Source organism: Rhinoraja longicauda, chromosome 22, assembly GCF_053455715.1.
Source record: "Rhinoraja longicauda isolate Sanriku21f chromosome 22, sRhiLon1.1, whole genome shotgun sequence".
Lineage (NCBI taxonomy): Eukaryota > Metazoa > Chordata > Chondrichthyes > Rajiformes > Arhynchobatidae > Rhinoraja > Rhinoraja longicauda.
This window is the reverse complement of record NC_135974.1, coordinates 31151355-31178637: the sequence shown is the minus strand read 5'-3', so window position 1 is coordinate 31178637 and position 27283 is coordinate 31151355. Positions and strand designations below refer to the sequence as shown.

Sequence of the window (27283 nt, the reverse complement as noted above, 5' to 3'; positions counted from 1 at the left end):
GTTTCCTTAATCAAACCTCCATTCAATTTAAATTAAGTTAATCAAGCATGATCAGGCTTCAACAAACCCACACTATTGAATGTGGCCACTTATTAATCGATATATATATACATCGATGGGAATCTTATGTGTAGGAAGGAATTGCAGATGCTGGTTTACACCGGAGATAGACACAAAATGCTGGAGTAACTCAGTGGGACAGGCAGCATCTCTGGAAAGAAGGAATGGGTGAAGAAGGGTCTCAACCCGAAACGTCACCCATTTACAGAAGCCAATTAACCTACAAACCTGCACATCTTTGGAATGTGGGAGGAAACCGGAACACCCAGAGAAAACGGAGCGGCACGGTGGCGCAGCGGTAGAGTTGCTGCCTTACAGCGAATGCAGCGCCGGAGACTCAGGTTCGATCCTGACTACGGGCGCCGTCTGTACGGAGTTTGTACGTTCTCCCCGTGACCTGTGTGGGCTTTCTCCGAGATCTTCGGTTTCCTCCCACGCTCCAAAGACGTACAGGTATGTAGGTCAATTGGCTGGGTAAATGTAAAAATTGTCCCTAGTGGCTATAGGATAGTGTTAGGGTGCGTGGATCGCTGGGCGGCATGGACCCGGTGGGCCAAAGGGCCTGGTTCTGCGCTGTATCTCTAAATCTATTTTTTTTTAAACGACACAGACACAGGGGGAATGTACAAACTTCATACAGACAGCATCCATGGTCAGGATCGAACCCGGGTCTCTGGTGCTGTGAGGCAGCAGTTCAACCACTGTGCCACTCTGCTAATTATATCAGTGCTGTTCATGTTGGTCGGTACGGACAAATTGGGCTGAAGGGCCTGTTTCCATGCGGTATGACCCTATGGAGGCTTGTTATAGCTTGTTATTCTATGCAAAGTGTCTCAGTTTGCACGTTATGCTACTGAATTTGGCGTTCCCACTGTGACCCCTCAGTTTCTTTCTCAAGTTCTGTTACCTTTGGTTTATAATTGTTAGCATAGTTTGCACTGAGTTTTCAAACTTAGGACATTAATAGAAACATGCCCGGCAGAAACCCTGGTACTTCACTCAATACTTCCATAGCCCCTGACAGAATTGATTATTTCTCACATTTTAGCCAAATTTTTGTCTATTACCAGTATTTATATATATTACCCCCAAATCTTTGGAGTTCACTTGCAGCTCTACAAGAAGGATTTTGTAAAATGGCTAATGGAAATATAGATGCATTATTTTTCAGGGCTTTTCACATTTAACTCATTACTTCCTTCAATTTTGGTCGGGTTTGACCTTCCCCTATATCTGGAGTGACTGGTGTTTATTAAGTTAATAGACTGGCTCTTGATTCCCCTATTCTGGGTAAAAGACTCCTGCGTTTACCCTATTTATTCCTCTCACGATCTAATACACCACTATAAGGTCACCCCTCATCCTCCTGCACTCCAAGGAATGAAATCCTAAGATAGACACAAAAAGCTGGAGTACCTCAACGGGTCAGACAGCATCTCTGGAGAAAAGGAACAGGTGACGTTTCGGGTCGAGACCCATCCACAGATGCTGTCTGACCTGTTGAGTTACTCCAGTTATTTGTGTCTATCTTCGGTTTAAACCAGCATCTGCAGTTCCTTCCTACATGAATAAAGACCTAGCCTGTTCAACCTCCCCTATAGCTTGGGCCCTCTAGTCCTGGCAACATCCTTCTCTGCACCCTTTTCAGTTTAACAATATCGTTCCGACAACAGGCTGGCCAAAATTGAACACAATACTCTAAATGTGGCCTCACCAATGTCTTGTACTAGTGTAACATGACCTCCCAACTTCAATACTAGAGTTCATGCATAAGAGCCCCCTCTAGATGTACAGTTGTACCCAGTGTTGCAGTACTAATTGTTTAGGTGTCGGAGCTGTCACTGGCGCCAGAGCGGCGGCTGTTAAATTCCCCGCTGTTTATTTTGGCTTTTTTTTAACAGCAGATCCGGAGCAGCGCTCCGGTGAACTCTGGCAGCAAGGCACTCCTGGATGTAACCCTGCATTTATTGTTGCTTGATTCAATTTTTATGCGTGCCCAATGAACCATGTCTTTGCAAGTTGCAAACCATTTCAAAGTCAATTGATGAAATAAGATAAAATTTGAACATCGGGTTTTCAGTGTCCTTACATATTTACTGTATACATCTCCCCATTATTTGACTTCCAAATATTGTCCAGATTGGACTGGCATGGATAGTAACCATCAAAATGTCCAAGTTTTGGGACATTTCAACTACATTGTTCTTCCAGTGTTAAGCGCAGCTGAACGCCCTCTAAAAGTATTTGTTTCTGTTGTTCCCAGAGACGTCTCCATCTGAAGCCACCAACATGAACGTGTCCAACAGCCTTGGTGTTGGTGCTCTTTGTGCGATCTGTGGTGATCGAGCTACAGGAAAGCATTACGGTGCTTCCAGTTGCGATGGCTGCAAAGGCTTCTTCCGACGAAGTGTCCGGAAAAACCACATGTACTCTTGCAGGTAAAGTGTCTCAGACCAGCACAGTAGGTTGCAAAATTCATGCTCGTAAAACTACACAAAGGGCATGCAACCACATCTTGGCATTACTCCATGCGCATTGCATGCTCTTTCCCATGCAACAGAGGAGCAACCACATCTTGGCATTACTCCATGCACATTGCATGCTCTTCCCCATGCAACATAGGATTGATGCACCATCGTCAAGCGTCAAGAGAGTCGAGAGTGTTTGTATGTGTAGGAAGGAGCTGCAGATGCTGGTTTAAAACAAGGATAGACACAAAATGCTAGAGTGACTCAGTGGGACAGGCAGCATCTCTGGAGAAAAGGAATGGATGACCTTTCCTCAGACTACATTGGCAAGCTTAGAAGCCTTACATTTCATTCCCTCCTATTGGTCATTGATGTAAATCGTAAACAACTGAGGAGCGGGAACCAATCCCCAGGACACTCTTCAGACGCATCCTTCCAATCTGAGGAAGACCCAAGTATTCCAACTCTTTGTTTTTTTATGTGAGAGCCATTTTTTAATAAGTGATGATAACACTTTTCTTCCATTACCTTGGACATTACCTTGAATTCATACACCAGCATCTTATGTGGCATGGGGGAGGGGGAAGGGGGGGAGAGGAGATGGGGAGAGAGGGTGCTGCACCAATGCAGGAGAGGGTTGGGCCCAACGGGTCCACTTGGTCTAGTATTTCATAAAACCATGGTTTGATTATTTTCGACTTTCCTTAATAATTAATTGTTTTAGTTTAGAGGTAGACCACAGAAACAGGCCCTTCAGCCCACCAGGTTCGCATCGACCAGTGATCCCCGCACACTAGCACTATCCTACACACTAGGGACAATTTACAATTTTACCGAAGCAAATTATCCTACAAACCTCTACTTCTTTGGAATGTGGGACGAAACCAGAGCTCCCGGAGAAAACCCACACAGTCACAGGGAGAACGTACAAACTCCGTACAGACAGCACCGGTAGTCAGGATTTAACCCGGGTCCCTGGTGCTGTAAGGTAGCAACTCTGCCGCTGTGCCACCGTGCTGCCCCTTATTCATTAACTCTTCTTTAAATAACTTATCCTAATTACCGAAACCAAAGGTGAATTAGGAGTTAAGGCATCTGAAACAGGGAATAATTACTTACCCTCAAAAATGGTCACCTGAGAAAGAAGCTTTCATTCACTGTAATGTGAGTAACCTTGGTTAAAATGAACATTGTATGACATCCATTAAACAATCCGCTCATAAAACCTTACTGCCAAATGAGAAACAAACATAAGGAGGCTCCAATTTAAGAGGATGTTTGTGTTGGGATGTTCGTGATCTAAGTGGAGCCATTTTAGTATTTAGTACCAGGCAAAGACGAACACTTTTGTTATGTTTCCATTGATAACATCTTTATGATACGTCCATGAAATATAACAGTGGGCGATTCCAATAACCAAACTATACCTAGCAAGGCAACCAAGAAATTTTACAAAGATTAGCCTCTATTTTAAAATAATTAGTTTAGTTTAGTTTATAGATATAGCGTGGCCCTTCGGCCCACCGAGTCCGCGCCGACCAGCGATCCTGCACATAAACACTAGGGGCAATTTACACACACTAAGGGCAATTTACAATTATACCAAGCCAATTAACCTACAAACGCTCACATCTTTGGGATTATGGAGGAAATCAGAGCACCCGGAGGAAATTCAGGCAGTCGCAGGGAGAATGTGCACAGCACCCAAAGTCAGGTTTTTAGAGAAACAGCATGAAACAGGCCATTTGGCCCACTGAGTTCACCAAGCCCAACCATCGATCACCCAACCATCGTTCACACTAGCTCTATGTGATCCCACACTCTCACTCCCTGCACACTGGGGGCAATTTACAGAGGACAATTAACCTACGAACCCGCACGTCTTTGGGATGTGGGAGGAAACCGGAACACCTGGACGAAACCATGCGGTCACAGGCAAACTCCACACAGACAGCACCCAAGGTCAGGATCGAACCGGGGTCTCTGGCGCTGTGAGGCAGCAGCTCTACCAGCTAGTTTTGTTGACTGACGCTATTTGTTCACTCACGTTCCTTTCCCTGTATCTCAGCTCCAAAAGAATATAATCACGTTTAAATTTAATTTCCTCTCAAGACATTAGTTAACTCATGTACAATCACAACGTATGATTACAGACAAGAATACTCTCAGCTGAAAACGCATCCTGCAATATATGCAAAGAATTAAAATCACGTTTCGATGATTTAGAATATGACTAGTTGAATGATTTTTTAATTGGATGCTACATCAAATATAAAACTTAGCGGAAACAATAGAACTGTTTATTTGTAACGAACAACTAATTATGTTAATTGAACAGGATATACTCAAGCACTGAACATCAATCATCAAAGAGTTAGGAGTTCCGCAGTTGTTTCTGTGACGTAAATATTTAAAGGACAGACTGCCCTGGGATTATAATTTCATTTTCTTGGGAAAATAAATGGGAATTAAAGTATTAAAAATGTTCCCTCGCTGTTTCCTTCTTATTGATTGAGGAGACTTTATTTGTGCTTATAAAAGTATTGGAGATTGTTAGATTAGTTTTAGTTTTAGAGATGCAGCGTTGAAACAGGCCTTTTGGCTCAACGAGTCCACACCGAACAACAATCATCCCGTAGACTAGTTCTAAGCTACACTAATGTACAGAAGCCAATTAACCTACAAAGCAGTACATCTTTGGAATTCTAGAGGAAACTAGAGCACCTGGGGAAAGCCCACGTGGTTGCAGGGAGAACGTGCAAACTCCGTACAGACAGCACCCGAGGTCAGGATCGAACCCGGGTCTCCGGCTCTGTAAGGCAGCAACTCTACCGCTGCGCCACCGTGTCGCCCGGTGCTTTGTACATGATTTCTACATTTATGGCAAATTGTACCATGTACATGGTGGCATGTACAAAACACACAACATGCCCACATTCCTTTGAGTGTACTTGACTGTGTTATGGGTAACTGATAGTTGATAACAATGTGATTTTTTCTTTTTTGTGTGTTCCCTTTAAGGTTTAACAGACAATGCATTGTAGACAAGGACAAACGGAACCAATGTAGATACTGCAGATTAAAAAAGTGCTTTCGTGCAGGGATGAAAAAGGAAGGTAAGGAGACTCAGTATATGCATGAAGTAAAGTCTGTTGATAATGAGGCATCTGAATGTCATGAGTGTTAGAAGAAGGGAGCTAGAGGGCTTTTTATTCAGGCAATGCTCTTAACCGGCTTGTAAGAGAGGCTTCAGGTGCATATAAGATCATAAATTCAAATGTTAGTGGAGCAGAATTAGGTCATTGAGCCCATGAAGTCGATTCCACTATTCAATCACGGCTGATCTATTTTTCCCTCGCAACCCCATTCTCCTGCCTTCTCCCCATAACCCCCGACACCCGTACTAATCAAGAATCTGATGCCAATGTCCGCCTTAAAAATACCCATTGACTTGGCCTCCACAGCCGTCTGTGGCAATGAATTCCACATATGTTTCAACAGCAGTGCCTCTTCCTTTAATTAGTTTGCTTTGCCCTAAGTAAACCAATTTCCAGCTCTTTGCAATAAAATCGCTTGGGAAGCCTAATTGAAACGGGGAAAAAAATGAAAGTAGAGTTCCCCAGCTCAAATCTTTTCCCAAATCTGTTAATATTCAATGGGTTTCACTTGAGGCCCATGACCAGTTAGTGCTGAGCAAACATTTAGAAGCCGCACTCTGACTGAACACGGTGTCTCCACTGATAAACCTATGCCTAACCTTGAGAACTCTCATGACAGTTGACTGCATTCCTGCTTTTTTCCCCTCATAAAAATTATTCATTGTAGCCAACTGATTAAATTTTATGTGCGCCATATAGATGTGTTCCATTTCCAGGTTGTTTGCATTTACAGTATTATTAGTTTAGTTTAGTTTAGTTTAGTTCAGAGAGATAGCATGAAAACAGGCCCTTCGGCCCACCGAGTCCGCACCGACCAGCGATCCCCGCAGACTAACACTATCCTACACACACCCGGGACAATTTACATTTACACCAAGCCAATTAACCTACAAACCTGCACATCTTTGGAGTGTGGGAGGAAACTGAAGGTCTCGGAGAAAACCCACACAGGTCACGGGGAGAACGTACAAACTCTGTACAGATAAGCACCCGTGGTCAGGATCGAACCCGGCTCTCTGGCGCCGCAAGGCAGTAGCTCTACCACTGTGTCACCATGCCACCAACCAGTGTTTCGGGTCGGGACCCTTCAGACTGAAGAAGGGTCCCGACCTGAAATGTCGTCTGTTCATTTCCTTTAGAGATGCTACCAGACCTGTTGAGTTCCTCCAGCACTTTGTGCTTCGCTCAAGTTTCCAGTATCTGCAGTTACTTGTGTATCCATGTCCGTTTCGTTGTAGTTTGCGAGCTACATTAAAATATTTAGTTATGATGTTTATTATAACGCATAATTTGATGTATTTGTATGCTAAATAATACACTGATGAGTTTTTTCAAAATGACGGCCACAGTGGCATAGTTGTAAAGCTGCTGCTGCCTCACAGCGTCAGAGATCCAGGTTCGATCCTGACCTCGGGGTGTTGTCTGTGTGGAGTTTGCACGTTCTCTCTGTGACTCCCTGTTACCTCCCATACACCCCAAAATATGCTTGCTTAGAGATTAATTGGCCTCTGTAAATTACCCCTGGTGTGGAGAGAATGAATGAGAAAGTGAGATAACACAACTAGAGCGAACGGGCGATTGATCTCGGTGGGCCAGTTTCTATGCTGTATATCTAGAAATGAAATGCCACTTTAATGCTTGATGCTATAAATTCTTTAAGATTCAGAATCTACATCTGGAAAATACAAACTTTTTAAAGGTATGATCTTCATTCCAGCTGTGCAGAATGAAAGAGACAGAATAAGCACAAGGAGGTCCAGCTACGATGACAACAGTCTGCCTTCAATTAACGCACTCATACAAGCAGAGGTTCTATCTCGACAGGTAAAAACAGGATCTTTACTCACGCTACCATGCTTTTAGCAAATGGATGGTTGCCCAGAATGGATCTAGCTAAAGCGGCATGGTGGCGCAGCGGTAGAGTTGCTGTTTTACAGCGCTTGCAGCGCCGGAGACCCAGGTTCGATCCCGACTACGGCTGCTGTCTGTACGGAGTTTGTATATGCACCCTGTGACCACGTGGGTATTCTCCGGGCGCTCCGGTTTCCTCCCACACTCCAACAGGTTTGTAAGTTACTTGGCTTCTGTAAATTGTGTAAGATAGTGCTAGTGTATGGATAATTGTTGGTTGGCATGGACTCAGTGGGCCGAAGGGCCTGTTTCCATGCTGAGGGCGAGGGATAGAGCGATAGGCATCCTTGATGGTCGTATTGCAGTGGTCAAGGGTGTTTAATCCTCTGGTGCTACGGGAGACATGTTGGTGGTAGTTTGGAAGTGATTTTTTCAGGTTGGCTTTGTTGAAGTCCCCGGCTATGGTGGTAAAGGTTGCGGGGTACGCTGTCTTGTGCTTGTTGACCGCGGCGTGCAGCTCCTCCAGTGCTAGACGGACGTCTGCCTGGGGTGGGATGTAGACCACAGTCAGGATGATGGAGGTGAATTTCCTCGGGAGGTAGAAGGGGCGGCACTTCACCGTCAGATGTTCCAGATGCGGAGAGCAGGAGCTAGACAGAACTGCCACGTCCGGGCACCACAAAGAGTTGACCATGAGGCAGACGCCCCCGCCTCTCCCTTTCCCAGATGCCTGCGTACGGTCCATACGATGGATGGAGAAACCTTCATGCTGGACGGCTGAGTCTGGGGGTGAGCCATGTCTCTGTGAAACAGAACACAGAGCATTCCTTCAGCTCCCTTTGGTAAAGCAGCCTTGACCTTAAGTCCTCCACTTTATTTTCCAGTGACTGTACATTGGGTGGTGGGATGGGAGGGAGAGGGGGTCATAGTCCCCTGCGCTTCAGTCTGACTTGTAGTCCTGCCTGCCTGCCACGTTTCTGGACACAATGAAGGCCTCCCTGGTGTATCCAGGTACAGTCCTTACCGTTCCCGCGATCCTCCGCCAGGTCGGGAATTCCACTGCGATCGGGAATTCCCTTGCAGCCGGCAGCTCCGTTGCAGCTGGTAGATCGCAATGGCACTAATGCGTTTAAATGCATTGGCGGCTTGTCACTTGCAGCGCTGGTTTCTGCTGTTTCTTTTATGCAGGTGAGCTGAGGACTATAATTGATGACTTTCTGCTGTGCTACTGGAAACGTGTCACCACAGATAGACGCCATCTTGAATATTGGATTAGCACACAACAAAAGCTTTTCACTGTGCCTCGGTACACGTGACAATAAACTAAATTCAAATTATTCTTTCAACGGTTCAAAGGTACTTTATTGTCACACGTACCGAGGTTGTGTAACAGTTGCCACATTGTTTAACCTTATTATAACTACTATCCCCAAAACCGGTCAACACCATCCACCATTTTAGTTCGATTTGGGTTAATTCTTAAATTGGGTTAATTCTCATAGTCATTTATCGGTTCTACCTTGTGACTGGAAGATGTTGACCAAATAACCCACATAGTTTAATTTATATAAACAGGTACACTTTTAACTAGCTGGAAAGTGACTGCAAATATAAAGCATAACCTCATTGGTTTATATTAAAAGAGTAACAGTGAATATAAATGAACAATTTTAGTTGAACCTATCGCGATGAATTACTTTCCACTACTTTCGAACACCCAAAGCAGTCATGCAGATAATTAATACTTTAAATGATTTCCTGAGATCACAGATATGTGATTCATTTTAAGACCTTTTGTATGAGATACATTTACATTTAACTTCAAATGACTGATTGCTTAGTCACCAGGTTGTCTTCTGAAGGCAAAGTTTTGCCTGAGTAGTTTATATACTCCAAATAGTTAACTCGTGCCATTTGAAAACTTTAATAAAAAATTAAAAGGGCTGACCTTTTGGTGAATGTGGTTATGTCGAGTTGTGCAACATGGTTTTAATTTGTTGGGTTTAATGCACTAATCTGTTTTATCTTACATCAGCCATAATCTTGTAAATGGAAAATCTTCTGTGAAGCAGCGAAACAGTTCAGTTCAGTTCAGTTCAGTATATTTTCAAGTGTACTGAGGTATAGTGAAAAGCTTTTTGTTTTTTTGTCGCATGCTAACCAGTCAGCAGAAAGACAATACATGATCACAATCAATCCATTTACAGTGTAAATGTCTAAAGGGTCTCGACCCGAAAAGTCACCCATTTCTTCTCTCCGGAGGTGTAGGCCGGTCCCGCTGAGTTACTCCGCCAGCGTTTTGTGTCTATCTTCGCTTCTATTGATACTTGTGCAATGAGACTCTATTAGTTGAGTATAGGAGCAAAGAGGTTCTTTTGCAGTTGCACTGGGCCCTAGTGATACCACACCTGGAGTACTGTGTGCAGTTTTTGTCTCCAAATTTGAGGAAGGATATTCTTGCTATTGAGGGCGTGCAGCGGAGGTTTACTAGGTTAATTCCCGGAATGGCGGGACTGTCATATGTTGAAAGACTGGAGCGACTAGGCTTGTATACACTGGAATTTAGAAGGATGAGAGGGGATCTTATCGAAACGTATAAGATTATTAAGGGGTTGGACACGTTAGAGGCAGGAAACATGTTCCCAATGTTGGGGGAGTCCAGAACAAGGTGCCACAGTTTAAGAATAAGGGGTAGGCCATTTAGAACTGAGATGAGGAAAAACTTTTTCAGTCAGAGAGTTGTGAATCTGTGGAATTCTCTGCCTCAGAAGGCAGTGGAGGCCAATTCTTTGAATGCATTCAAGAGAGAGCTGGATAGAGCTCTTAAGGATAGCGGAGTCAGGGGGTATGGGGAAAAGGCAGGAACGGGGTACTGATTGCGAATGATCAGACATGATCACATTGAATGGCGGTGCTGGCTCGAAGGGTCGAAGGGCCGAATGGCCTCCTCCTGCACCTATTGTCTATTGTCTAAATAATGTAACAGACAGCCTTTTATATTTTTAGCTGGCAGTATAAAAATAAAACCTATAGTTATTAAAAAGACCCTGTCAGCAAAATAATTTTGTTGTTATTCTGAAACTCTCCAGCTCATAACCCCCTTTTACCATTGACACAGTGCTTTTCATAAAGCGATTTTCTAGCACATGAGAGTTTCTTAGGAACACAACTGCCGTGATAATGTAGAACTAGCTGTCATATCCTCTGTGACCATATTCGAACAACTTGAAGTGGGGGATAACAGAGGTTGCGAGAGATTATTGTCACGGTGGCCAGAAAATTGTCATATGAAATAGCACCAATTAGTACGGGCGCACAAAGATATTTTGTGTACTTGAAGGTCGGCGTGGTGGCTCAGCAGTCGAGTCGATGCCTTCCAGCACCAGAGACCTGGTTCGATCCTGTCTACGGGTCCTGTCTATACAGAGTTTGTACGTTCTCCCTGTGACCGTGTGGGTTTACTCCGGGATCTCCAGTTTCCTCCCACACTCCAAAGACGTACAGGTTTGTAGGTTAGTGGGCTCGGTAAAATTGGAAATTGTCCTTAGTGTATAAGATGGTGTTAGTGTGCGGGGATCGCTGGTTGGCGAGGACTTGCTGGACCGAAGGGCCTGTTTCCGCGCTGTATCTCTAAAGTCTAAAAAAAATGAATACATTGAGTAATGAAGATTTTAAATAACCATTTGTTTTCTCTGATGTTGTTCCAGATTTCTTCTCCTGTATCGGTTATAAACAGTGACATCCGATCGAAGAAGATTGCAGTGATAAGTGATGTGTGTGAGTCCATGAAGCAGCAACTGTTGGTGCTGGTGGAGTGGGCCAAATACATCCCAGCTTTCTGTGAGCTTGCCCTGGATGACCAGGTTTGTAACATTGATTGTAATACCAGGCATATGTATGTAGGCCCCCCTGTCCTGTATGTAGGCGGTGCCATCCTTGAGCCAGCGTAAGGCTGCCAGAGGTTTTCCTGCCAGGAACAGCACTGGTTTCTGAATTATCTCGGTACCGTCTGCACGGTGGCGCAGCGGTAGAGTTGCTGCTTTACAGCGCCAGAGATCCAGATTCGATCCTATCTGCGGGTTTTTTCTGTACGGGGTTTGTACGTTCTCCCCGTGACCTGCGTGAGTTTTCTCCAGAAGCTCCGGTTTCCTCCCACACTTCAAAGACGTACAGGTTTGTCGGTTAATTGGTGAAAATGGTAAATTGTCCCTAGTGTGTAGGATAGTGTTAGTGTGCGGGGATCGCTGGTCGGCATGGACTCGGTGGGCTGAAGGGCCCGTTTCCACGCTGCATCTCTAAACTAAACTAAACTAAACTATTTCTGATTTCAACAAAACAGATGCCTCCTCTTTCTTACCTATCGCTTGACCGTGAGCCCACAGAGAAGCAACAGGCCATTATCTCCAGGACTACACGCACAAAATGTCTAGTTATGTTTAGCTTAGTTTTAGTTTAGTTTAGAGACACAGCGTGGAAACAGGCCCTTCGGCCCACCGAATCCGTGCCGACCAGCGATCCCCGCACACTTACACTATCCTACACACTAGGGACAATTTACCATTTTCACCAATTAACCAACAAACCTGTACGTCTTTGAAGTGTGGGAGGAAACCGGAGCTTCTGGAGAAAACTCACGCAGGTCACAGGGAGAACGTACAAACCCCGTACAGAAAAAACCCGCAGATAGGATCGAATCACTTACACTGAGGACAATGTATAAATATACCGAGCCAATTAGCCTACAAACCTGTACATCTTTGGAGTGTGGGAGGAAACCGGAGCTCCCAGAGAAAACCCACGCAGGTCACGGGAAGAACGTGCAGACAAGCACCCGTAGTCAGGATCGAACCAGGGTCTCTGGCGCCGAAAGGCAGCAACTCTACCGCTGCGCCACCGTGACGCCCCTGGCTATCAGCAAACAGCATTGAGCTGGTCAGCTATCAGCTTTGAAGTGAAATTCTGTTGTGCAGTGCATAAGAACATTGTGCGCTGACAAAATAATCAGAGGGAAGAATGAGCAAAAAAACAAAAGAACAGCTTCAGGAGACAGCAAATCAGTCAATTGCCCGGTGAACATAAAACCAACCACAGAAGCAAAACTAGTCCCATTGACATTCTTCTTTGAAGTTAATGTTTAAACATTTTGTTGTTGTTCGCAACCTTTTTTTTTACCCATTTTAACGTTACATTTTATGCATTTGTGAGAAACATTAACACTGGACAAATAAAGTATCGAGTCACTTATTGTTAGGCATATGATTTATTGAATACCTCAGCATTTCTATTCTGAAGGACGAGATCATGCCCATTCCAATAAAGCTCGGTTACTAGTTCCAAACGAACACCTGATGGACATTCTAGTATGAGTTCCAGTCATACTGTAAGCTCTTACGCTTTCAGTCTGAATTATCAGAAATACTTCGAGCTAAGTCATTTTTTAAAAATTTAGATTTAGAGATACAGCGCGGAAACAGGCCCTTCGGCCCACCGAGTCCGTGCCACCAAGCGATCCCCGCACATTAACACTATCCTACACACACTAGGGACAATTTTTATATTTTACCCAGTCAATTAACCTACATACCTGTACGTCTTTGGAGTGTGGGAGGAAACCGAAGATCTCGGAGAAAACCCACGCAGGTCACGGGGAGAACGTACAAACTCCGTACAGACGGCGCCCATAGTCAGGATCGAACCTGAGTCTCAGGCGCTGCATTCGCTGTAAGGCAGCAACTCTACCGCTGCATTGGTCAAATATGCATTGCCTATAATTCATGTCATTTTGTCTGGCCTTATCACTCATGCTCACCAAAAATTCAATTCAACAGAAGAATTTGAATGAGTGGATGAAAAAAATACTTTGAACAGATAAAGATTAAAGCATAATTGTAATCATGTTCACACGTTCACGTTCACAAGTTTTAGAGGGTAGAATTAGACCATTCGGCCCATCAAGTCCACACCGCCATTCAATCAAGGCCGATCTCTGCCTCCTAATCCCATTTTCTTGCCTTCTCCCCATAACCCTTGACACCTGTTCTAATCAAGAATTTGTCTATCTCTGCCTTAAAAATATCCACTGACTTGGCCTCCACAGCCCACTGCAGCGATGCTCCACAGATGAACTACCCTCTGACTAACAAAGTTCCTCCTCACCTCCTAGATTAAGTGCATTGAAATGTACAGCTTGTGTTACGGAGTCATAGAACTGTACAGCACGGAAACGTGCCCTTTGGCCCGGTTCATCATGCTGACCAAGTTGTCGTATGATCTTGTCCCATTTGCACCTGGCCCATAACCCCCCACACATTTCCTATCCGTGTACCTGCACAAGTATCTTTAAAATACCCACCTCTACCAGTTCCTCTGGCAGCTTATTCCATGAATGCACTGCCTTCTGTGTGAGAAAGATTCCTCCCAGGTCCATTTCCCTCCCACCTTAAACCTACACCCTCTAGTTTTAGGCTCTGCGGGCTCTTTGTGGCTCTTCATCTTGTCTATGCTCTCTCCGTACTCGCTACCTCTATGGTCACCCCTCAGCCACCTTCCCCCTCCCCTCTCTCTCTAGGATAAAAAGACCCAGCCCACCCAGCCTCCCTTACAACTCAAACAATCGGGTAACGCCATCGTAAATCTTTTTTTTTGCACCCTTTCCAGTTCATCCTTCCTATCAGCGGTTGATCAGAATTGTGCACAGCACTTGAAATATGGCCTTGCCATTGTCTTGTACAGCTGTCTTGTAAGATTCTTCTGATTTTATCATTAAATTGGCTACTCACATTTTAAGTTGCCTGAATTATTGGGTGACTTTGGGTGAAAGGAAGGCAAATTCAATGCCAGCATTTATATCATGTGGACTAGAATACAAAAACAGAGATAGAATGCCAAGGAAAGAACACTACATGCTGGTTTAAATCGAAGGTAGACACAAAATGCTGGAATAACTCAGCGGGACAGGCAGCATCTCTGGAGAAAAGGAATGGTGACTTTTCGGGTTGAGACCCTACTCCAGACTGACTGAAGAAGGGTCTCGACCTGAAACGTCACCCATCCCTCTGAGTTACTCCAGCATTTTGTGTCTACGATGTAATGCTGAGGCTCCATAAGGCACTGGTCAGGCTGCATTTGGAGTACTGTCAGCAAATTTGGGCCCCATATCTGAGGAAGGATGTGCTGGCTCTAGAGAGGGTCCAGAGGAGGTTTACAAGAATGATTCTAGGAATTAGTGGGTTAGCATATGATGAGCACTTGACAGCACTGGGCCTGTACTCACTGGAGTTTAGAAGGTTGAGGGGGGACCTAATTGAAACTTACAGAATAATGAAAGGCATGGATTGAGTGGATGTGGAAAGGAAGTTTCCACTGATAGAAGAGTTTAGGACCAGAGGTCACAGCCTCAGAATTAAATGGCGTTCTTTTAAAAAGGAGGTGAGGAGGAACTTCTTTAGTCAGAGGGTAGTTAATCGGTTGAACTCATTGTCACAGAGGGCTGTGGAGGCCAAGTCAGTGGATATTTTTAAGGCAGAGATAGACAAATTCACGATTAGAACGGGTGTCAAGGGTAATGGGGAGAAGGCAGGAAAATGGGATTAGGAGGCAGAGATCAGCCACGATTGGTGGGCCGAATGGTCTAATCCTGCACCTATAACTTGTGAACTTGTCAACTCAACAACTATTAAAGAACTGGCAAGGAAAGTAATTCTAGGTTATGCGTGCATTAAAAGGGCGGCACGGTGGCGCAGCGGTAGAGTTGCTGCCTTACAGCGAATGCAGCGCCGGAGACTCAGGTTCGATCCTGACTACGGGCGCCGTCTGTACGGAGTTTGTACATTCTCCCCGTGACCTGCGTGGGTTTTCTCCGAGATCTTCGGTTTCCTCCCGCACTCCAAAGACGTACAGGTATGCAGGTTAATTGGCTGGGCAAATGTAAAAATTGTCCCTAGTGGGGTGTAGGATAGTGTTAGTGTGCGGGGATCGCTGGGCGGCGCGGACCCGGTGGGCCGAAGGGCCTGTTTCTGCGCTGTATCTCTAAATCTAAAAAAAATAATCTAAAAGATACCAACGGGATATTAAGTCACGATGCGACAAAGTTGACAAAGTGTGATTAATATTCATGGATTTATTGAGCAGGTTGCTTTATTACGAGGCCACGCCGGGGAACATTTACTGCTCGGAGCTGCAAAGCGTTCCATGATGTACAAAGATGTTCTACTCTTAGGTAAGATTATACATATTGTTTTAAATACTTTCATGCACGGTTCACTTGTGAAATAAAACGTCTGTTTAAAACATTCTCATAATATTGTTTTAATGTGCGCGGTTTTCTTTGAACTCTGAAGGAAACGACTACATCATCCCACGCAATTGTCCAGAGCTGGAAATAAGCCGCGTGGCAACTAGAATTCTCGACGAACTGGTCCAGACTTTTCAGGAGATCCAGATAGATGACAATGAGTATGCTTGCTTAAAGGCTATCGTTTTCTTTGATCCAGGTAGGTGACAGAAGCATGCCCCAAACTAATTGTGTCAATGGTCGTTAGATCCCATGGCATCCAAGGAAAGGTGGCTGAATGTATAGAAAATTGGCTTCATGGAAGACAATAGACAATAGACAATAGGTGCAGGAGGAGGCCATTCGGCCCTTCGAGCCAGCACCGCCATTCAATGTGATCATGGCTGATCATTCTCAATCAGTACCCCATTCCTGCCTTCTCCCCATACCCCCTGACTCCGCTATCCTTAAGAGCTCTATCTAGCGCTCTCTTGAATGCATTCAGAGAATTGGCCTCCACTGCCTTCTGAGGCAGAGAATTCCACAGATTCACAACTCTCTGACTGAAAATGTTTTTCCTCATCTCAGTTCTAAATTGCCTACACCTTATTCTTAAACTGTGGCCCCTTGTTCTGGACTCCCCCAACATTGGGAACATGTTTCCTGCCTCGAACGTGTCCAACCCCTTAATAATCTTATACGTTTCGATAAGATCTCCTCTCATCCTTCTAAATTCCAGTGTATTCCAGTGAAGGAAGCAGAGGGTGATGGTGGAAGGTATAGGAAGCAACAGCAAATGCTGGGTTTCAACCGAAGATAGGCACAAAATGCTGGAGTAACTCAGCGGGACAGGCAGCATCTGGAGAAAAGGAATGGCTGCCGCTGAGTTACTCCAGCATTTGTGTCTATCTTCGGCGATGGTGGAAGGTTGCTTCTCGGACTGGCGGCCTGTGACTAGTGGTGTGCCTCAGGCTTCAGTGTTGGGCCCATTGGTGTTTGTCATCTATATCAATAATTTGGATGAGAACGTACATGGCATGATTAACAAATTTGCAGATTACATTGAAGTGGGTGGTATTATAGATAATGAACATGGTCGTCAAAATATAACAACAGGATCTTGATCGGTTAGGCAGCGGAATGGTTGAAGGAATTTAATACAGAGAAACATGAGGTGTTGCTTTTTGGGAAGCCTAACATGGGCAGGACCTACACAGCGAATGGTAGGGCTCTGGGGAATGTTGTAGAGCGACACGGTAATGCAGCGGTAGAGTTGCTGCTTTACAGCGAATGCAGCGCCGGAGACTCAGGTTCGATCCTGACTACGGGTGCTGTACTGTAAGGAGTTTGTACGTTCTCCCCGTGACCTGCGTGGGTTTTCTCCGAGATCTTCGGTTTCCTCCCACACTCCAAAGACGTACGGGTATGTAGGTTAATTTGACTGGGTAAATGTAAAAAATTGTCCCTAGTGTGTGTAGGATAGTGTTAATGTGCGGGGATCGCTGGGCGGCGCGGACTTGGTGGGCCGAAAAGGCCTGTTTCCACGCTGTATATATATGATATGATATATGATATGATATGAGAAGGATCTAGGAGTACAGGTACATAGTTCGTTAAAAGTGGCAGCACAGGTAGATAGAGTGGTCAGTATGGCTTTTGGCGCATTGGCCTTCATCAGTCAGACTACTGAGTATAGAAACTGGGAGGTCATGTTGCAGTTGTATAACACATTGGTGAGGACGCATTTAGATTATTGTGTTCAGTTCTGGGCACCTTGTTATAGGAAAAATGTTGTCAAGCTGGAAAGGGTGCAGAGAAAATTTTCTCTTCTATGTTCTATGTTAGCCAGGTCATGTTTGACAGAACTGTATCAGTTCCAAGGAAATTCTCAGCCAATTCTTAAATGTTTTTTTTAAATATTCTGAATTTAAATCAGATTAGATGTGTTTAATCAATACCATGTTTCATATTTGAATTCTTAGTGGGAAAGTTGTGGCCAGGGAGATTAAATTCTGCTGCAAATGTTTTTGTAATCTTTGCAGCAATGCTTTAAGTATCAACATCCATTCTGTGTGATTAATCTAGCATTGGTTCTACAAATACAACAGACCCAATATCACCTTGTGCTGCTCCAGGTTACCTTAAATCAAATGTTTAATGTGATTCAACTCTCTATAAATCAAATGATCGCTCCTTTTAAGCCATAAAATGCTGGAGTAACTCAGCAGGTCAGGCAGCATCTCAGGAGAGAAGGAATGGGTGACGTTTCGGGTCGAGACCCTTCTTCAGACTGCTCCTTTTTAGCAGTAGACTACAGGCAAGGTTCTCGATACCCCTTTGATTTTACCCAGAGTAAGGGAATCGAAAACCAGAGGACATAGGTTTAAGATGGGGGAAAGATTCTCTTTGCTCTTAGAATTTAGATTTTAGATTTAGATTTAGAGATACAGCGCAGAAACAGTCCCTTCAGCCCACCGGGTCCGCGCCGCCCAGCGATCCCCGCACACTAACACTATCCTACACCCACTAGGGACAATTTTTACATTTGCCCAGCCAATTAACCTACATACCTGTACGTCTTTGGAGTGTGGGAGGAAACCGAAGATCTCGGAGAAAACCCACGCAGGTCACGGGGAGAATGTACAAACTCCGTACAGACGGCGCCCGTAGTCAGAGATAATTTAGAGATACAGTAATTTAGTAATTTAGTAATTTAGAGATACAGTGTGGAAACATGGCCATCGGCCCACTGAATCCACACTGACCAGCGATCCCCTGCACAGGTACACTAACACTGTCCAACACTAGGGACAATTTTACAACTTTGCCAATGCCAATTAACCTACAAACCTGTACGTCTTTGGAGTGTGGGAGGAAACTGGAGAAACCCCACTCAGTCACAGGGAGAACGCACAAACTCCGTACTGACACCACCCGTAGTCAGGATCGAACCCGGATCTCTGGCGCTGTGAGGCAGCAATTCTACCGCTGCGCCACTGTGCCATGCATTTTATTAGGAACCTGAGGGGAAACTTTTTTATACAAAGGGTGGCAAGTATATAACAAGCAGCCAGAGGAGGTAGTTGAGGCAGGTACTATTGCAATGTTTAAGAAACAATTGGATAGGTGGATAGGTTAGGTTTAGAAGGCAGGAACGGGGTACTGATTGAGAGTGATCAGCCATGATTGCATTGAATGGCGGTGCTGGCTCGAAGGGCTGAATGGCCTACTCCTGCACCTATTGTCTATTGTCTATTGTCTATTGATATGGGTCAAGCACAGGTAAGTGGGTCTAGTGCAGATGGGGCGTGTTGGTCAGCGTGGGTATTGGGCCACAGGGCCTGTTTCTAAGAAACATTTAGATGGGTGCAAGGTAGGATAGGTGCAGGGGAATATGGGCTAAACACAGGCAGGCGGGACTAGTGTAGATGGGGCATGTTGGTTGGCGTGGGCGAGTTGGGCCTGTTTCCACTCTGTACGACTCTATGACTCCGTGAGATAGAGTGGGATGTTGCAGCTTTAAAATGATGAATTACTTTCTCTCCATAGATGCCAAGGGGCTCAGTAACCCTGCCAAGATCAAGCGCATGCGTTTCCAGGTACAGGTCAGCTTGGAGGACTATATCAATGACAGACAGTATGACTCCCGAGGACGATTTGGAGATTTGCTGCTTTTGCTACCCACCTTGCAGAGTATCACCTGGCAAATGATAGAGCAGATCCAGTTTGTCAAACTCTTTGGAATGGCTAAAATTGACAACCTGCTTCAGGAGATGCTTTTGGGAGGTGAGAATCAGTTTTAAACCCAACACAACACTTGCTAGGTTGTCCCAATGCAATCGATTACAAAACTCAAACTAAATTAATATTCTCTTTAGAGCAATGTTTAATCCAGAGCTATGAGGCACAGAGTGCTGGAATGCAGTGGGTCAGGTAGCAAGTCAGGAGAACATGGACAGGCGACGTTTCAGCTTGGGATTCTCCTCCAAACTGGTCTGAAGTCTTCCAGTCTAAAGAAGGGTCCTGACCCGATACATCACTTATCCATGTTCTCCACAGATGCCTGCTGACCTGCACTCCAGCATTCTGTGTCTTCTTTTGAAAACCACCATCTGTGTTTTCTTGTTACTACTTCTTTAATCCAGAGCTATTTGCAACCGCATTAGATGAAACAGATTTTAAACAGGTTTCAGAATTTAATACAAACAGTGGAAGCATCGGGACAAAAGAGGCTACAGATGCTGGAATCTTGAGCAGACAACAAAACGATGGGGAAACTCAGCCGTCAGGCAGCATCTGAGGAAGAAAATGGACGGGGGACACTTTGGATCAGGACCCATCTTCAGGATTGGAGTGAAGGGAAGATAGCTGGTAGAAGGAGATAAAGTGTGAAAGAATGCACAAAAGACCCTAACTGGAAACATCATCTGCCCATTCCTTACACAGATGCTGCCTGGCCACCTGAGTGCCTCCGGCACTTTGCGTTGTGCTCAGAGAATCCATGGATTATTTTCAACTTGGTTCTGGAGATAACTCACTATCTCATTTACAGCCCGCAACTTAACGCTGCTTTTCTGCACTTTTGACAGTTTTGTTGAAGTGCTGTATCCAAATAATTTTTTTAATCAAATATAAGGCTGCCCTTTTATAAAACAATACTGAATTGCGGAGTTGCTGCCGACCAGCACCAGAGACCTGGCTTTGATTCTGACCTTGGGTGCTGTCTGTACGGAGTTTGCATGTTCTCCACGTGACCACGTGGGTGTTCTCCTGCTGCTCCGGTTTTCCCCCACATTCCAAAGACGCGCTGGTTTGTAGGTTAATTTGCTTCTGTGATTGTCCCGATGTAGGATAGAACTAGTGTGAATGGGTGATCGATGGTCGGCGTGGACTCGGTAGGCCGAAGGGCCTGTTTTCACACTATCTCTATGCTCAGTTAATTTGTGGAAGCTACGCTTCTTGGCCTCTTTTCCCAGATTCATTTGCGTTCTTTGTTCTTCAGGTACAGCAAATGAGACACCACATGCACACCACTCGCTACATCCTCACCTGGTCCAGGAACACCTAGCAAGTAACGTAATAGTGACCAGCACAATGCCGGCCCCTGTGCACAACGGGCAGATCTGTGAGTATTAACCCATGTCCTCCACGCGCACAAATTACTAATGGCAAAAAATGTGGCTTTCATTTTCATAGATCAAACTTTGATTACCTGTTTTAATGTCATGTTGTCCTACTTTTAATTGTGACAAGACACTTACAAATACAAAAAGAGTAAATCTTCATCTTGTACCAATATCTTTATTGATATTGCCTAATATGTAGCATTCCCATTATGTCCACAAGCAACTAAATAGATCAGATTTGTACCTCTCATTAATGGTAGAACCCACCATTCCATGCCTAATGATAGTTCAACTCAGATTTGAGCTGAATTCAGATTTTAGCCATATTCAGATTTTAGCTGAATTTGGGTTTTAGCTGAATTCACATTTTTGCTGAATCCAGATTTTAGATGAATTCAGATTTTAACTGAATTCAGATTTTAGCTGAACTCAGAGGTTAGCTGCCACCATGCCTCCATGTCTGTGGCTTGTTGAGGTTTTGGTTCCCGGGACATTGGACTCTCCCTCACTGCCCATGTAAGAGGTAGATAGAGGGCTATTGTCCTGCCCTTGTTTCTCATTCACACGGGAAGAGCAGGAGGAATGTACCGATGGGACCATTCAAATTTATTCCCAACGTTTTTAGCTGGGTTAATACTGCTGTTCATTTTAATTACTGTGACTTGGCAAATCCATTTGTTTTAAATACATTCTTTCATTCTCAGTTTTTCCTCTGAAAACGTAATAATAAGTGACTCAATTTATACGTCACGCTGCCTCGGCAAGGCCAGCAGCATAATCAAGGACAAGTCGCACCCTGGCCACTCCCTCTTCTCCCCTCTCCCATCAGGCAAAAGGTATAGAAGTATGAAAACGCACACCTCCAGATTCGGGGACAGTTTCTTCCCAACTGTTATCAGGCAACTGAATCATCCTACCACAACCAGAGAGCAGTGCTGAACTACTACCTACCTCTTTGATGACCCTCGGACTATCCTTGATCGGACTTTGCTGGCTTTACCTTGCACTAAATGTTATTCCCTTATCATGTATCTATACACTGTAAACGCATCGATTGTAATCATGTATTGTGTTTCCGCTGACTGGTTAGCACACAACAAAAGTTTTTCACTGTACCTCAGTACATGTGACAATAAACTAAACTGAACTGAAATATTTTTCTTTCTTTTATTTGTATATCACAGCGACACCTGAAACACCTTTGCCTTCTCCACCTGGAGGTTCAGCTTCAGAGCCGTACAAATTGGTATCAGGCTCTCTCCCATCATTATCAAAACCACCAGTGCCCATTCCGAAACAGGAAGTTATGTAACATCTCGCCTGCGCTAGTGGGAACCATCTCAAGGCAAAATTAAGAAATAAATAACTCTGTAGATTTTCGACACCAAGAGAACTGCTCGATGTGAATGCTATTTCAATAAGGACGATGTTCTATTTTTACTCGATGAAGCAATTAAATCCAACATTAAGCAAAAGGTTAAAACCGAGGTAGATGTTTAACTGACTGTCAAATAAACATTGTATTCCTGTGTATTCAAAAGACTAATGTGGAAACATTGGTTCGATTCATTCAATTATTTAGGATTCCACATGTGTAATGATAACTATTTCTTGCTTCTTAAGGGTTGATTTTAACTCTGTCCGCCAAGTGGATATAGTGCAGCAGACTTTCGATGATGGAATTTATTACAAATTTAGATAATATTATTAAAGGCATTGTGTTCGCCCCAAGTTCCTCATGTTCCTGCCATACCTTAGCTTACCGACAACAGTTCTGGGTAAGTGTTCATTTGAAGGCAGATGAGGGGATCATATTCAAAGATCTGATGGACTGATGTTTCATGTTTCAAAGATCATGGACTGATGTGCAAACTGAGTTCCAGACCCCCGGCTGCAGCAGCCAAATTCGACCCATCGATCAGCGCGGAAGTCCCGAAGAGGTCCAGATCGGCCGCCTCACCCGGCCTACGTACCATATCTTCGGGGGTCTTACAGGGGGGATTTCAAGTGCGCTCTCGTGATTTTATCCAGATTAAAGGAGGTGCCGGACCACCAGATTGCTGGACAATCGGTGGTGGATCTGCAGATTCATTTCTCAACATGCTTAAGAAATCAAATGTGATCAAGGAACCACAATCAAGATGTGAACTAGGTTTTGGCATGGACCCAGGATGAATTAGCAAGGTTTTGGTTCTGAATGTTTCTTTTCCTCTTTAGTGGAGAACCTCCTTCTCTGAATGTTTATCAAATCTAATATTTATGATTTTATAATATTTGGGGATGTTGTATGATTCCACGTCTTTTCTTTCCTTCATGTGCCATATTTTTAGATTGCCCTTCTGACTATTTCTGTAAGTCAAATTTGAGTCGATGTACATATCGGAAAATAGATCTCATGAAAATTATTTAATAGATTTAAAGTATTTGAAGAAGTTTTTTTTTGTTGCTGGTTACGGTAATGATAATTCTATCAAAAAGGTTTAATGTAAACTCCAATTTATTGAATCAAGGAATAGCTCATTTCCGTGGGCATAACACGCTGCCAGAATGTGTATAATATACACAACTTGTTTGAGCAATTTGGCAGTCTCACATCCCTGTTATACCAGCTGTACTTAACTGAACAACCAGCTAAGTGCTAACAACTTGCCCTGTCTTAAAACAGTTGCCTCCTCCATGGTCTAATTGCAAAGCATTTATAACAGATTGATAAAGGGATCACACATGCACCAATTACTGTACCAATAGACTATTGTTCAATGCCTCCAAGATTATAACAATTACTATCCTACAAAAGTACTTCAGAACTCCAATTCCAACTTTGGAATGTCCTGTCTTTGCAGAAAGTCCTCAATAGCTCTTATTGAGCTTTTATTTCCTTTTTCATGTTATTTTGAGGGAATTTTGATCAAGGTACCCAATAATTGTCCCAAAATTAGCTTTGTAGCTCATGTAGGTTTTCTGTAGAAACAATGTTTGCTGCTGTGCAAATGAATAATCAGTGGACTTTGTGCCACAGTAGGGTGCACTGATAGAACTGCTGCCTTACAGCGCTAAAGTCCCAGGTTTGATGCTGACCTCGGGTGCTGTCTGTGTGGAGTTTGCACGTTCTCACTGTGACCACGCGGGTTTTGTCCGGGTGCTCCGGCTTCCACTCACAAGGCAAAGGCAAGTGGGTTTGTAGGTTAATTGGCCTCTGTAAAGTTGCCCTGCGTGGAGAGAAAATGCCAAAGTGGGTTAACATAGAACTAGTGTGGACGGAGTGATGGGTTGTTGGCGTGGACTCAGTGGGCCAAAGAGCCTGTTTCCATGCTGTATTTCTAAAAATTAAAAAACAAAAATTAAATTAAAAATTAAATTTAAAAATAAAATTAAAAATTATAAATGCATACAATCGTTTCCGTGCAAGATTTTTTTAAATGTCCGTAAATATATTTCCAGAGAAGTATGAGAAGCCTTGCCATTTTGTAATATATCTTCCAGCAAGTTTATCATTTGGATCTATGTACATTGTTCTTGTAAGCCAGCATTGATTTGTATAGCAGAGTGGTCTATCTCTACCAACATGGCTTCATCTACTGTAAAAGTCATTCAATTCAGGGTGCACTACCTCAGGTATATTTCACTTAAAATAGACCCACATAAATCACATTAAGCATATTTTCTCCTTTCCCTGCCCTACAATTTTTAAACAAGAATTGTTTCTTTCCATCTATTAACAATGACCCAGTGACAATGTGTTCATATTTTAATTTCAGTTTGTAGGGATGTATCAATTAAAGTATATTCTGTCTTTATTAGTGCTATAAATCGTAACATTTCACACAAGTTCTTTGTTTCATCTGATGCCAGAATTATAAACATGTCCAAATATTGTTATTTTACTGATTCAAAGCCAGCAGCAAAGGTTATTTTTGGTATGATTGTCCAGCCAAATTGCCCTACAAATACCTTCATCTATAATCAAACTTTCTGTGCTCTAACATATTTATTGCATACCATTTTTATTCCAAAGTGATTTATTTAACCCTTTTCTAAAGTCCTCAAATGCACTTGAAGTAACATTGCCCAATGTAACATATCCTTGTTTCTTCCAGAATAATATTTGGCCTTTATTAATAAACAGAAGACATATCCCAGCTTGAAAAAAAATCCCTGAATTGTAAAGAGTATGCTTAAATACATTGTTTATAATGTACTAATGAATAGAGCATTTAAAGCATTTTCCATGTTAATTCCTGCAACACTTTAAGATCAGTTTCTCAAAGATTTGTGAGATAATTTGATTGGTTTTACCTATCTAGAATGGTACTGAAAGTTTTTTAAGCAATCTTACTACAATGCATATGCAGGGAACTGCAGGTGCTGAAATCATCAGCAAAACAAAAAGTACTGGAGGAACTCAGCGGGTCAGGGAGCATCTGTGGACAGGCAACATTTTTAGTCGAAACCCTTCTCCAGTCTCAGACTGAAGTAGGATCCCTACCCAAAATGACATCTGTCCCATTCTCTCCACAGATGCTGCCTGACCCACTGAGATCGTCTAGCACTTTGTGTTTTAATACAACGCATGCTTTGCATTGATGGTCCAGTGTGGATTTGACATTTTAAATATTATTTCAAGAGCTGGATAACCTGATGAGATTTTGCCATGGGAGTGCTTTGATACATTGAGCAAACGCTGTAAAATACGATTGATTACAGAAGTGTTGGATGTGTTGAATCCAGGATTCAAGACAATAGACAATAGACAATAGGTGCAGGAGTAGGCCATTCGGCCCTTCGAGCCAGCACCACCATCCAATGTGATCATGGCTGATCATTCTCAATCAGTACCCCGTTCCTGCCTTCTCCCCATACCCCCTGACTCCGCTATCCTTAAGAGCTCTATCTAGCTCTCTCTTGAATGCATTCAGAGAATTGCCCCCCACTGTCTTCTGAGGCAGTGAATTCCACAGATTTACAACTCTCTGACTGAAAAAGTTTTTCCTCATCTCCGTTCCAAATGGCCTACCCCTTATTCTTAAACTGTGGCCCCTGGTTCTGGTCTCAGGACAAACTTTGCTCACTCAAAATCAATTATTTTCACAGATTCTTAAAATCCACGTTAATGCTAAGCCTCTGACGTTTCATTCTAAATCCACAGCAAAGAAAGCAAATAACTGCTAGGTGCCTTCTGTCTTGACAATCAATAGAGGCCAACAGTACGTGTACTCCACAGGAGCATCATGTGCGGACATACAGTCTGGCACTCTGTGCCATGAGATGCCTCTCAACAAAGTCTTTAAGAAACGTTTTCAACTCAATGCACTTTGTCATACTGAGGAGAGACGTTCTCCTACTGGTGACTTGAAGAAGGGTCTCGACCCGAAACGTCACCCATTCCTTCTCTCCAAAGATGCTGCCTGTCCCGCTGAGTTACCCCAGCTTTTCGTGTCTATCTCCTAGTGATGACCATTATATGAAGAGTGATTCAATTCAGACTACCCAAACAGATCGAGAAACAATGAACTGCAGATGGATCCCGACCCGAAACGTCACCTATCCAATGATCCCTAGAGTTGCTGCCTGACCCGCTGAGCTACTCCAGCACTTTGCCTCTTTTGCTCATCCGATCAGATATCATAATTTCTCACATATTTACTGCCAACTTAAGTTATCTCAGGATTTCTCAGTTTTCAAAACTTTTCTCGAGGGCGAGGGTTTGCCAACACTTAAGCAAAAGTAGTAAGTTTGAATATAGGGTTGCCAACTGTCCCGTATTAGCCGGGACATCCCGTGTTTTGGGCTAAATTAGTTTGTCCCGTACTGGACCGCCCTTGTCTCGTAATAGCAGGGTTGCTAACTCCCTCACTCCCAAATTAGCGACAAAGGGTGACGTCACCGCCCCGCGCCCCACGTGACCTCACCCAGCCAGCGGCCCGGGCGGCCGCCATTGGTGTAGCGGGAGCATGTGGCCGCTGGCTGGGTGAGGTCACATGGGGCACAGGGCGGTGACGTCACCTTGTCCCGTATTTGGGAGTGAGGAAGTTGGCAACCCTATTTGAATACGTGAATCTATTTGCAGTTTTGTCTTTCGATGTACTTGTGTTGTGCATTTGAGCTGGGTGGAAAAGTTTCTTTTCAACATCGTTGATGAAAATATGATGCATGTATTACAAGTCTCAATTCTGTTATCAAGGGTTGATATCCCCAACAAGTTTAGTGACATCCATTTTGGCCTTTATCTATTTGTCCTGCACATGCCAATAGTTAATCATCACCAGATTATGTATCACCACAACATTTTGCACTTCCTATTTTCGACTATCTCAGTACTTTCAGCAACTGGAAGTTTTTTAATGGTCA

At 43.8% G+C, this 27283-nt stretch overlaps 1 protein-coding gene across 2 annotated transcripts in view; it reads left to right on the top strand.

Annotated features, from left to right (window-relative positions):
- hnf4a (hepatocyte nuclear factor 4, alpha) overlaps nt 1-26799 on the top strand; it is a 47605-nt gene extending 20806 nt beyond the window's left edge. Inside the window, exons 2-10 of one of the 2 annotated variants that reach the window (XM_078419038.1) lie at nt 2324-2498; nt 5550-5644; nt 7404-7510; nt 11245-11400; nt 15668-15755; nt 15877-16029; nt 19359-19595; nt 20812-20934; nt 22120-26799. In XM_078419038.1, coding sequence (XP_078275164.1) covers nt 2324-2498; nt 5550-5644; nt 7404-7510; nt 11245-11400; nt 15668-15755; nt 15877-16029; nt 19359-19595; nt 20812-20934; nt 22120-22247 — 1262 coding nt within the window. In that variant the 3' untranslated portion in view covers nt 22248-26799. Of the gene's footprint in view, nt 1-2323; nt 2499-5549; nt 5645-7403; nt 7511-11244; nt 11401-15667; nt 15756-15876; nt 16030-19358; nt 19596-20811; nt 20935-21764; nt 22024-22119 lie in introns of those variants that run through there. The other variant, XM_078419039.1, reaches the window with a different exon arrangement.
- The last annotated feature ends 484 nt before the right edge of the window (nt 26800-27283 follow it).